Source organism: Sceloporus undulatus, chromosome 2 (genome assembly GCF_019175285.1).
Source record: "Sceloporus undulatus isolate JIND9_A2432 ecotype Alabama chromosome 2, SceUnd_v1.1, whole genome shotgun sequence".
In the NCBI taxonomy this organism is placed as follows: domain Eukaryota; kingdom Metazoa; phylum Chordata; class Lepidosauria; order Squamata; family Phrynosomatidae; genus Sceloporus; species Sceloporus undulatus.
Window position 1 is genome coordinate 371,963 of NC_056523.1, and position 12,208 is coordinate 384,170.

General features: G+C 49.6%; 1 protein-coding gene across 3 annotated transcripts; it reads right to left on the minus strand.

Annotated features, from left to right (window-relative positions):
- Positions 1-2,579: 2,579 nt before the first annotated feature.
- SLC39A7 (solute carrier family 39 member 7) lies at positions 2,580-11,936 on the minus strand. 3 transcript variants are annotated; one of them, XM_042454680.1, is made up of 8 exons: positions 11,872-11,936; positions 9,760-10,326; positions 8,553-8,721; positions 8,384-8,467; positions 6,483-6,617; positions 5,893-6,006; positions 4,738-4,934; positions 2,580-4,377 (listed from the first exon to the last, which is right to left on the minus strand). In XM_042454680.1, the coding sequence occupies exons 2-8, from the start codon at positions 10,312-10,314 to the stop codon at positions 4,126-4,128; spliced, it is 1,506 nt and encodes a 501-aa protein (XP_042310614.1). In that variant the 5' UTR covers positions 10,315-10,326; positions 11,872-11,936; the 3' UTR covers positions 2,580-4,125. The 3 variants fall into 3 exon arrangements, with proteins under 3 accessions (XP_042310614.1, XP_042310613.1, XP_042310615.1); XM_042454679.1 differs by lacking the exon at positions 11,872-11,936 and adding an exon at positions 11,745-11,814; XM_042454681.1 differs by lacking the exon at positions 11,872-11,936 and adding an exon at positions 11,688-11,744.
- Positions 11,937-12,208: the final 272 nt, after the last annotated feature.

A 12,208-nucleotide genomic window follows, 5' to 3' on the forward strand; every position in this document is an offset into this window, starting at 1 on the left:
ATGTCTCTGTATATATATTTTATAGTATATGATATATATCTATATATCTATATATCTATCTATCTATCTATATATATATGCTTGCAACAGGCAGGAATGCCAACAGGTCAGTCAATATATGTATTGGGCCCACAATAAACTCCAATTCCCAGAATTCCATAGCCTTGCGCCAGAAAAAGAGTTAAAGTGGTGCCATTTAATGGCTTAATGAAAGAGGAATGAAAGCAATGCAAATACAGAAAAAAAGGAACTTTCCCAAGCAGGTTGGGGGATTTGGGGCATTGCAATCCCAGAAAAAGTAACTTTTCCAACCTGGCTCAGGGATTTTTGGGCTCTGCAACTCAAAAAGTTACTTTTCCCCAAGATGGCTGAGGGGTTTTAAAAACCAAAATACAAAAGTTACTTTTTTCCCCAAAGTAGATGAAGGGTTTTAGCCACTGCAATACAAAAAGTTACTTTTTTCCCAAGCTGCCCAGGGGGATTTTAGGCATTGCAATTCCAAAAAAGCTGGTTGAGGGATATTAAGCATTGCAATAGAGAAAAGGTAACTTTTCAAACCTGGCTCAGGGATTTCAGTCATTAAAATACAAAAAGTTACTTTTTTCCCAAGCTGGCTGAATTTTAGGCAGCGCAATACAGAAAACAGGTAACATTTCCAAGTTGCTTGAGGCATTGCAATAGAGAAAAGGTAACTTTGCCAGGCTGTCTGGGGCATTTTAGGTATGCCAAAAGTTACTTTTCTCAAGCTGGCTGAGGGGTTTAAAAAACTGCAATTCAAAAAGTTACTTTTTTCCCAAGTTGGCTGAGGAATTTTCAAGCACCAAAAAGTTAAATTTTCCAAACTGGGGGTGGGCTTTTTAACCATTGCGATTCAGAAAAAGTTACTTTTCCCAAGCTGGATGAAGATACAGGAAAAATAATTTTTTCCCCAAGTTGCCAGGGGCATTTTAGCAATTGCACTTCCAAAAAAGTAACTTCTCCAAGCTCTGCTTGGAAAATGGTTCCTTGTCCCCCAAACAGCCCCCCATTCCCCCCCAGAGCTCCCCAAGCCCCCTTTTCAATTGCATTTGCAGCCCCCTCCTCCTTTGCAAAGGGGTCCTTGCAATTGCAAAGCCCAAGCCCCCTCCTCACAGGAAGTGGGGGTGGGGGGAAGCAGCCCCCCTTTTTCCCCAGAATCCCCCATCCAACCCATGCAAAAGAGGGGGCCACCTGTGACCAGGGCCAGGGTGCCCCCCAGCCTCAAAGGGGCAGCAGCCATGGCTTCTTTGCTGGTTGCACTGGACTTTGCAGCAGCAGCAACTGAAGGGGATGATCATAGAGAGGGAGGGACAGAGAGGACACAGCAAGGGAGGCCGCCTCCCCCGGAAGTGGGGGCCATAGAGGTCTCAGGCTGCTGGGCCGGGCCCCTCTAGGCACCCCTCTCTATGGTTTTACCCTCCAGTCCTCCAAGGCTCTGGTTGCCCCATCCCTCCCTCCCTTCCTCCCTGCTGCAGGACTTTGAATGCAAGGACTCCATGGTCCAGAATGGCTGGGATTTGGAGTTTGGTGGGGGCCTCTCTCTCAGCAAAACTACAAATCCAAGGACCCCCCCCCCCCAAGATGGCAGTCAAAAGTAGGGATCAAATTGCTTTTTCTAAAATTCTGCAATGTTTGTGGATACTTTTGAACCCGGGATGCTCTTCCCTAGTCCTTCCTCTCTTGGAAGCAGTTGTAAGCAATAAAAATAAAAGGTACTGTTTTTGCAAGTTGGCTGACTGAGGGATGTTGGCCTTTGCATCTATTATTATTATTATTATTTAATCCCAGTTGCCCAAGGGGTCTTAGCCATTACAATACAGAAAAAGTTACATGTTCACAATTACCCAAGAGGTTTTAGCCATTGCAATAAAAAGGTAACTTTTCAAAGTTGCCCAAGGGGTTTTAGGCATTGCAATACAAAAGAGGTAACTTTTCCAAGTTGCCTGAAGGGTTGATGGGAATGCCGCACGTCCCCCAAAGGCTGCATTTGTACTGCAACTCCCATCATTCCCAACAGTGGCTGATGGGTCTTGCAGTCTGGCTGCCTTGAGTCAGAGGTGGGGAGGCGCCAAGGGGAAAGTCCTAGCCAACTTCCGTAGCTTTGCTGGTATATGCTTGACCATCTAGCCAGGCACAGGCTTGACTGGCCAAGTATGTGCTGGGCCAGGCATATGTTTGACCATTTGGCTAGGCATGGGCTTGACCGTCTGTCCAGATATTTGCTAGACCAGGTATATGCTTGACCATCCAGCCAGACATGGGCTTGATAGTCTGGCCAGGTATCTGCTAGACCATCCAGCCAAGTATATCCTTGACCATCCAGCCAGGCATGGGCTTGACTGGCGAGATATGTGCTTGACCGTCTGGCCAAGTATGTGCTAGGTCCAGCGTGTGTTTGACCATCTGGCGAGGCACATGCTAGATGTCCAGCTAGGTATGTGCTAGACCAGGTATGTGCTTGACCGTCTGGCCAGGCACATGATTGGTCGGCCTTGCTCCGACTTGCCCCCCAATGCCAAACTGACCAGAGGGAGGAATGAAAAGACAGAGATGCCGTCACGTCCTTTGGATCTAGAATCCTTTTATTGTTACTATGTGGCTAAGTGACCACTGCCCCCTACAATGGCCCTCCACCTCCACCAGCATCCTAACCCCCAAATTATCATCACCATTAACAAAGAAATCTCCTTTGGGGAAAAAATAATGATTAATTCAAGCCTCAGGGTCCCGTCCCCCCAGACTGCGCTGACCCAACCAGAATCAATTTGAACCAAATGCATCAGTCCCAGATTGAAATTTAATTCACCTCCTCCTATTTGGTCCACACACACTATGGCTCCCATTCTCCCCAGTAAACTTTAGGGGGGATGATGGGAGCCATAGTCCAAAACGTCAGGAGCAAGGGCGAGATTGAAGGAACTGGGTTAGAATCCAGGCAGCAATTTGGTTTAATTGTCAAAAGGGCCCCCTTTGCCCCCGGGGTCCCTACTGTCCTCCAAAGGGAAGGCAAGTGAATTATTTCTCATATTTATTCCTATTTTTCCTGGTTTTCACCCATTTCTTGACCATCAATAATCCCATACAATGTTCTACAAAAGATTCCCCCCAAAATCATGTAAATATATACATATAAAAAGGAAGTGTACACATGAACTAAGCCCTCCTGACGCGTCTTAAAGAGTATTAAGAGGAAGAGGTGTCCTACCCTGCAAGGTTGGCGGTAGGAATGGAGTGTTTCTTCTCCCACCTTCCTTCATCTGGAGTAACATTTAAAGCAGCAGAAAAGACACATACAGAAACAAGGGGGGGTCCCTTTGCTATCTTTTGGTGGCATGTTGGGGTTCGAGGGGGAACAAAGGTCCTATCATCCCCATCTGCAACACCTGAGCTCATAAAGCTTGGAAACCTGCAACTAAAAACTAACCTCAACCCCACCTTCCACCATTATATACATTCTGGAGCCATGATTTCCAATAAACCCCTAACCCAATCCAGAGCTAGGGCAAAAAACAAAACAAGTTACTCATTTTGGACCACAACACCTAGAATCCACTGGGCAGGGGGATTCTGGGAGGGGCAGCCAGCAAAAGCCACTCTTCTCGATCTCTGTCCAGCATCACATTTCATCACTTGAAAAATCTAGTCCACCAAATCTGCATTTCCCTCCATCTTGTTTTGGTCCCATTTGGTGATTTCCCCATTCTCCTGGCCCCATAACTAGGGGTCGGAAGGGGGTCGCTTTGGCCCCCGACACCAAAGGAAAGACCATCCCTCTGCCCCAGAACCCCCATTTCTTTTGCGTCCCATTGAAGTAGAGCAATTCCCATCATCCTCCATCTAGGAGTGGAGATGGGACAGTAGAGTTGGCCCTCTGGAGGTCCAGACTCGCTTCTTCTTATGGCTCCTCACAGCGCCCTCTGGAGGCCAGGAAGAGCATGGCCGGGGAGGCAGGAAATTCTGGATTTTCAGGTGACAAAGTTTAGGATCCTCCTCTTTGCAGGCTCCGGGAAAGCATGGTGGGAGTCGAGAGACCTCCTCCTCTTCCTCTTGTGGAACGCCGTGGGGGACCCATTGCCCCGAAACCCCCCGCCGGCCGCCTCTGCCCTGCTACTCGTACTGGGCGATGAAGACCATCATGGCCACGCCGCCCATCAGCCCCAGGACCTCCAGCAGGGACTGAACGGGCCCCGAATCCTGGAGCAGCTCCGGAATGACCGAGACGGTGGCCACGTAGATGAAGCCCCCGGCCGTGAAGGGCAGGATCCAGGCGGTGGCCGCCTCGCCTACCCCTTCAGCCAGCAGGGAGCAGACTGTCCCCGCCAGCGCCCCCAGCGCCGTCACCAGCTGCAGCTTCATGGCCTGAAAGAAGGAGGGAGAAGGAGGCACAGAGTTGGGGGGTGTATCTGCACCGCAGAGTTAACACACTTTGATGTTGCTTTAACCGCCACGGCTCCATGCTATGGAGCGCAAGAATTGCAAAAGAACTCTGTACATGCTCTGAGCCCGGAGGTAGCTAGGGACCTCTATTTCTCACCCCTTCCCTTTGAGGACAATAAACACAAACTCCCTTCTCTCATGTCAAACCAAGTCCACACTCAAACCCCTCTCAAACCGCCAGCTAGAAACCATGATTTACCCCCTCCAACCAACCTTTTTTTTGTCTTTGAGGACAACAAACCTTTGAAGAAGCAGCAGGTGGGCATGGGCGCAAGGTCTTACCTTCCTCTTGCTACATCCGGACTGGACAAGGATGGCGAAATCTCCCACCTCGTGGGGCACTTCGTGGAGCAGGACGGTCAAGGTGGTGACGGCGCCCACCGTGGTCCCGGCCAGGAAGGAGGCCCCCAGCGCCAGGCCATCCGTGAAGTTGTGGGCGAAGTCGGCCGCCAGGTTCAGGTAGCCGGCCACGCGCATGGCTGGTGGGGAGGGAAAGAGGAATGAGAAGAGAATAATGAGAAGAGAGTGAGGAAGGAGGAAGGAAGAGAAGAAGAGGTAGAAGAAAAGGAGTTGGATGAGGATGAAGGAGAGAAAGAGGACAAGGAGGATGATAAGAACAAGAAGAGGTTGATGAAGGAGGAGAGGAAGGAGAGAGAAAAGGAAGAAGAAGAGAAGCAAGAGGAGGAAAAGAAGGAAACAAAAAAGATGGAGGAGAGAAGGAGGAAGGAGAGAAGAGGATGAGATAGCAAGGGAAAGAGAAGATTAGGGAAAAGGAAGAAAAAGAAAGAGGAGAAGAGGAGAAAGAAGAAAAGAAAGGAAGAGGAGCAGGAGGGGAAAAAGAGAGAAGAAAAAGAGGAGAAGTGGAAGAAGAGGAGGAAGAAAAAGAAAGAAGAGGAGGAAAAGGAGGAGGAAAAAGGAGGATGAGGGGGAAAAAGAAAAGAAAAAGGAAGAAGAAGAATGGAAAAGAGGAGAAGGGAGAAAATGACGAGGAGCCGGAGAAGAGGAAGAAGGAGGAGGAAAAGAAGGAAGAAGAAGAAAAAGAAGAGGAAGAGAAGGAAAAAGAAGAGGGGAAGGAGCGGGAAGAAGAAGAAGTGGAGGAGAGGATAAAAAGAAGAGAAGGAAAAATATGAGGAGGGAGAAGAGAAGGATGAAGGAGGAAAAAGGAGCAGGAGGAGAGGAAGAAAAGAAGAGGAATAAGAGGAAGAACAAAAGAATGAGAAGGAGCAAGAATAAGGAGAAGTAGGAGAGGAAGAAGGAGGAAGAGAAAAGGAAGATGGAGAAGGAGGAAGATAACAGGGGGAGGAGGCGAAGGAAAGGGAAAGGAAAGAGGAGGAAGAGGCAGGTGGTGAGTCAGGGGCTCCAGAGCCCTGGCACCAAGAAGCCAAAGAGCGAACCCCCTTCCCACCCTTCCCAGTATCCTCCCCTTCAAGTTCTTACTGGTCCCAGGGGTCTCTTTCTCCTTCTTCTTGGAGGCTGCCTTCTCCGCTGGGCCCTTCTGGGCAGCGGCTGGCTCTCGCTCCGCCTCGTCATCGCTGCTCTTGGCCTTGGCAGCTGCGGAGAGATAAGGGGGGGATGGACGGGAGAAGAAGAAGATGAAGAGGGTCCCGGACCCCCAGCTCTGCCCCCCATTTCCACAACCCAGTTGGCCCTCCACATTGGTGGCTTTGACTTCTGCGGATTGGATTATTTGCGGATTTCATTAATATGTTCTCTGAAGGAATCCCTAGGTCCCCCAGCACAACTAGACGATCAATGTCCCCCAGAGGCCACACTGGAGGAACGTCCTGGAGATTCCTAGAGAAAACACTTCCCTAGGCATTTGTAGGAACTCCAAGACAATTTTATGGCCACCATCCAACTGGTTCTGAAGATTCCTAGAGAGAATACTTCTCTAGGCATCTGTAGGTCTTCCAGTGTAATTTGCAAGGTCTTCAGCCCTTCCCTGCCAAAGAGTGCTGGTGCCACACAAAACTACAGATCCCAGGGAAGGAGGGTGTGTTCCTGACTAGTGCCCTGGCCCTACTCACCGTGGCTGTGTCCGTGGCCATGTCCATGCCCATGGCCCCCCTTGACGTGCCGGACAAACTTTTCCACCACCAGGAAGGCCACGATGCCCCCCAGGACCCAGAGGCCGACCGACATCATGTGCTGGTGCTCAGGACCTGCAAGTGGTGGACAGAGAAGCAAGTGATAATACAGGGGTCTTCCAGTCTCCAGATTTGCCCCCTTGGATCCCTATATTGGGAGAAAGGCAGGTTCTGGGACACCCCCCCCCCCTTTGACACCAAACTCCGTGGACGATCCAGTCTCATAAATTCAATGTTGTTGTTGTTGTTGTTATTAAGCTTTATTTATAGAGCACTGTAAATTTACACAGCACTGTACATACACTCAGTTAAACATAGAATAAAATAAAATAAACCTCCCTATGGCATACATTCTACTAAAACAATTTAACAAAATACGTATTAATACATATTAACATTAAATAATAAAATATAGCAAGCAACAAATAAAAAAATGGCCTAGTAAAATGGTGTCTCTTATATAAAAAGGCAAAATTAAGGTCTGCTTTCTGGAATTTGTATGTCTTAAAAATATTTTCTAGCCACAGATGCTTGGATCCGTGGACAAAAAACCCATAGATATGGAGGGCTGGCTGTAAACAAAATAAATACAGCTGGCTCTTCACATTTGCAGCTTTGACTTTTGCAGAGTCCATCATTTGCGGTTTTGATTAAAAGAACTGTAGTTTTGTGAGTTATTTAGCCTCCTCTCTCAGAGAGAGCTCTGGTGCCACAATAAACTACAATTCTCAGGATTCCTTAGCACTGAGCCAGGGAAGTTAAAGCGGTCTCAAACTGGATTATTTCTGTAGTGGCTTTTGGACCATAGCCTTCTCTGTTGGAGAGCTCTGATGGCAAAGCAAACTACAAATCCCAGGATTCCATAGCGTGGAGCCATGGCAGTTAAAGTAGTGTCAAACTGGATTATCTCTGCAGAGTGGCTGCAACCCTGGCATTTTCTTGGACTTCCTCCGAGGATGAGAGAGTGTGACTTGTCCAAAGTTACCCAGTGGGTTTCTCTGAGCCAAGCAGAGATTCGAACTCTGGTCTCTGCAGTGTCCTGGTCCAATGCTCCAGCCATGACACCCGGCTGGCTCTACAGCAGGGCCAAATGGACATGAAGCAACCCACCAGAGCAGTGGTAAAGGTATCCAGAAGTACTCCAAAGCCCATCTGCCAGGCGACATCCACTGCACTGACCTTGGCCTTGCCCTCCCTACTTAACCTGATGGGTCAACCAGTGAGTTTTCAGGCCTGAGTGGGAATTCGAACCCTGGTCTCCCAGAATCCTAGTCCAGCACTGAAAGAAGCTACACCACGCTGTATCCTAACATGGCAACCCTCTCCTTGAATTTTCTTGGCACCATATTTTCAGAGGGGCTTTCCACTACCTTCTTCTGAGGCTGAGAGAGTGGGACTTGCCCATAGTTCTCCCTAAGCCAAGTAGGGGTTTGAATTCTGGTCCAACTACGACACCATACTGGTTGAATTTTCTTGGCATGATTTATTCATTGCCTTCCTCTGAGGCTGAAAGAGTAGGACTGGGTTGCTTCATGTTCATGTGGCTCTGCTGTAAAGGCAGTGTGGCCTTATGGTTGGAGCACTGGACTAGGACACCACAGAGACTTCTGCTAGGCCCAAAAATCCCACCGAGCGACTCTGGACACATTAAACCAAGCAGGCATTTGAATCCTGGTCTCTCTTATCCAATGCTCCAACCATGACACCACACTGGCTCTATAGCAGAGCCAACCAGACACAAAACAACTCACACCATGCCACTTTATAAGCTGTAAATGTTTGGGAACAAGGACTACACACCCCTTCTGCCTGGGGACCTCCTCAGACGTGGTTGCACTTACCCTGGTGGGAATGCCCATGGCCAGGCCCCGTGGCGTGGTGGTGGTGGCCATGCCCGTCTCCGTCCCCATGGTGGGCGTGGGGTTCTGTAGGAGGAAAATGTTGAGAGGGTGAGCAGAGGAGGGAACCCTGTCCATCGGATCTGGGGCTCCGGGAATCAGTGCCACTCACCCAAGGCGTGTGGTATGAGGTGGAGGAAGGCATCCCCCAGGAGGCCACCTGAGGCAAAGCTCAGCAGGAGCTTGAGGAGGGAGTGGTGCTGGGCCGTGTTGGACTCCACTGGGATGAGGAAGAGGATGAAGTAGGGGGCGGCGCTGATCAGGAGGGTGGCCCCGATGGCCTGTGGGAGAAAGGGTCATGTTAGTGGGGCAGAGAGCGGGAGCCAAGAGCCACGGCAACTGCAAGGCAGAGAACGCCTGGCTGACCCCACAGAGGTGTCAGGAAGACTCTAGAAGGGAGCCAGACAGTCAGCCCTCCACATTTGTGGCTTTGGTTATTCACAGATTTGAATAATATAATGTTCACTCTAGGAATCTCTAAGTCCTCCTGCGCAGAGAGAGCACTTCTCTAGGTATCTGTAGGGCCTTAGCGCCATTTTAAGGTCAGTTTCTAGTGGACGTTAACCCTAGAGTTGCTCTGGAAAACCTAGAGATTGCTAGAGGTAACACTTCTCCAAGCATTAGTAGGTCCTCCAGTATGATTCTATGGTCAATTTCAAGCCAATTTTGACCTTAGAGTTGTGCTGGAGGACCTAGAGATTCCTAGAGAGACCACTTCTCTGGATATGCTCCATCTTTTCAATATCCTTTTTGAAGCGTGGTGTCCAGAATTACCCAGAATACATAGGATCCTAGACGTGGAAGGGACCCCCAAGGGCAACCCAGTCCTGCTCCTTCTGCCATGCAGGAAGACACCATCCAAGCCATCCTGACACTGATTTTACTTATACATCATGAGGAAATATTGTAATAGTACTGTAGTTGGTGAGAAACAAAGCATCTCTGAAACAAAGCATCCCACAGAACCTCTGCTTAAAACCCTCCAAGGAAGGAAGGAAGGAAGAGCGAGCGAGCAAGCAAGGGAGGAAGGAAGGAAGGAAGGAGGGAAGGAAGGAAGGGAAAGATGAAGGGACTGAAGGAAGATAGGAAATGGAAAGAAGGAAGGAAGGATGGAAGCAAGGAAGGAAGCAAGCAAAGAAGGATGGAAGGAAGAAAACAAGGAAGGAAGGAAAAATCCTCCTGGGAGTTTTCGCCAGACAAAGGTAAGATGCCCTCCAGTCTTGTGCACAGGACAGTGGCACAGTTTGGGCATGGATTTGCATAGCTCCCACCGAGGCAGGGGCCAAAGCACCCCTCTCCGCTCAGCCCCACAGACTCACGTAGGCCCACAGACGCAGTGGCTCCAGCTTCTCCCTCCGGAGAGGCTCCTTTTCATGGCCAGGGAAGGACTGGCCTTGGCTGGGGCCACCTATGTGACCCTCATGCGAATGGCCGTGGGCGTCCTCGTGGGCATGGCCGTGCCGGGGGTCCTCGTGCGCGTGGCTGTGCCAGTGGTGAAAGTCCTCATGCGCGTGGCCCTGGGGATGGTCCTCGTGAGCATGGCTATGCCCATGCCAGATATGTTCATGCGTGTGGCCATGGTGAAAGTCCTCGTGTGCGTGACCATGGGGGTGGTCCTCATCAGTGTGGCCGTGCCAGATATGCTCGTGTGTGTGGCCATGGCGCGCGTCCCCGTGGCTGTGGGGATGGTCCTCGTGGGCATGGCCGTGCCAGATATGCTCGTGTGTGTGTCCATGGTGTAAGTCCTCATGCGCATGGCCGTGGAAGCCTTCGTGCTGCCCAGACGCGGCACCCAACAGCAGCACGGAGCAGACTGTCAGGACGGCAATGACGTCTCCCAACCGGTTTGTCCACAACCATTTGCAGGCCGCCATCACCACAGTTCCCTGTTTGGGGAGAGGAGGAAGGGCATTAAGGGGAACACGTCTGTGCAAAATGGTGGTGGGGAGCTCCCCATTCTCCCCATTGCCTCAGCCCAGATCACTCAGAATAGGCGTCCGCACTGCATAATTAAGGCAATTTGGTGCCGAGATGACGCCATCCTGCAGAACCCTGACATCTGTAGTTTTCCAGGTCTTTACAGCAATAGCAAGTACATTTCAATACCGCTTATCAGTGCACTTAAGCACTCCCTAAGTGGTTTACAAAGTGTAAACTTATAAACTTCTGAGGGTGCATAGACACTGCTTTAACTACCCTGGCTCCATCCTACAGAAATCCTGGGATCTGTAGTTCTGCAAGGTCTTTATAGCCTTCTCTGGGTGCACTGAGACTGCAGAAATAATGCAATTTGACATTGCTTTGAACTGCCTTGATTTCATCCTACAGAGATCCTCAGACTTCTAGTTTTACAAGGTCTTGAGCCTTCTCTGGGTGCACTGACACTGGAAAATAATGCAAATTGACATGCTTTAAACTACCATGCCTAAAACTATAAATCCCAGGGTTCCATAGGATGGGGCTAGAGCATAGCAGGGGGTTGGACCGGAAGGCCCTTGTGGTCTCTTCCAACTCTGATTCTGTGATGATGCTACATATAATAGTCATATGCTAGTCATATCCCTATGGTTCTGTTTGGAAAAGATTCGTCCAACAGAACAAACAATTGCAGGGAGATTTCCTTTGTATTTCAAACCAGGACAACGTAACTCATGCCCTGGGCTCTAGGGAAGCATCCGCCAGTTGACCTACCTCTGTCATGTTCATTTCTGTTTTTTAATGATTATACTTTATTAAAATCCATTATTATTATTATTATTATTGTTTAGTATTATGCTGCGATTTCATTTGTAACTTGACACCTTTCAGCCTGGTGAGGAAAACCCTAACTATTATTATTATTACTATTAGATATTACACACCAGAATTTAGGAAAGTTACTTTTTCCCCTTTACTACCCGTCTCTTAAGGAAAAAAACAGTGGGAAGGGGGAGTAAGGTTTGCTAAACCCTGGACTTAGTTTGGCACCGCTTTAACTCTTTTTTCTGGGTCAAAGCTATGGAATTCTGGGAGTTGGAGTTCCAACTCCCAGAATTCCATAGCCTTGAGCCAAACAAGTGAAATCGGTGCCAAACTGGGTTATTTCTCCAGTGTGGATGTAGCCTAAAAAGGTCTTTGAGGGTTCAGTCCTCCAGGGCCATAGAGTTCACTGACCCTCCCATCATCCCCAGTTACTGACCCCCACCCACCCATTATCCCCCCTCCCCACAACCTTCTCTAAGGCCATGGAGGACCCCCACAAACCCACTCTCTGCCCCCCATCGCCACCATCTTCTCCTCTGCTTCCCCTGCGCAGGATTCTCACCCAGCTCCTCTGGATCCGTTAGCTCCTGGCTTAAAACCTGACGTGGCATCCCAGCCCCGCCCACTCACTCCCCCCCCCCCCCCCCCCCACACACAAACAAAACCTCGCGGGAACTCCCAAATCTTACCCCCTCCTCCCTTTATTGCTTTATTTTCAGCCTTCTAGCCCGGCCCAGTCTCCCCTTATCCCCCCTTTTGCCCTTTTACAAAATGGCGCCGGCGGAGACAGAAATGCCTTCAACAAAGATGGCCGCCGTCCACAGCAAGGCCTTTGAGACTCAGGGAGGGAATTGGCTGCTGAAGGAGCCTTGCCCTCAAGAAAGATGGCGGACTTGGGGTGGAAACAGTCGTCATTACCCTCATCCAAGATGGCGGCAGCACGTTTCTATACATAGAGAACGGGAGAAGGAAAATGGCCGCCGAAGGAGCTTTGCCCTCAACAAAGATGGTGGCTCGATTAACAAA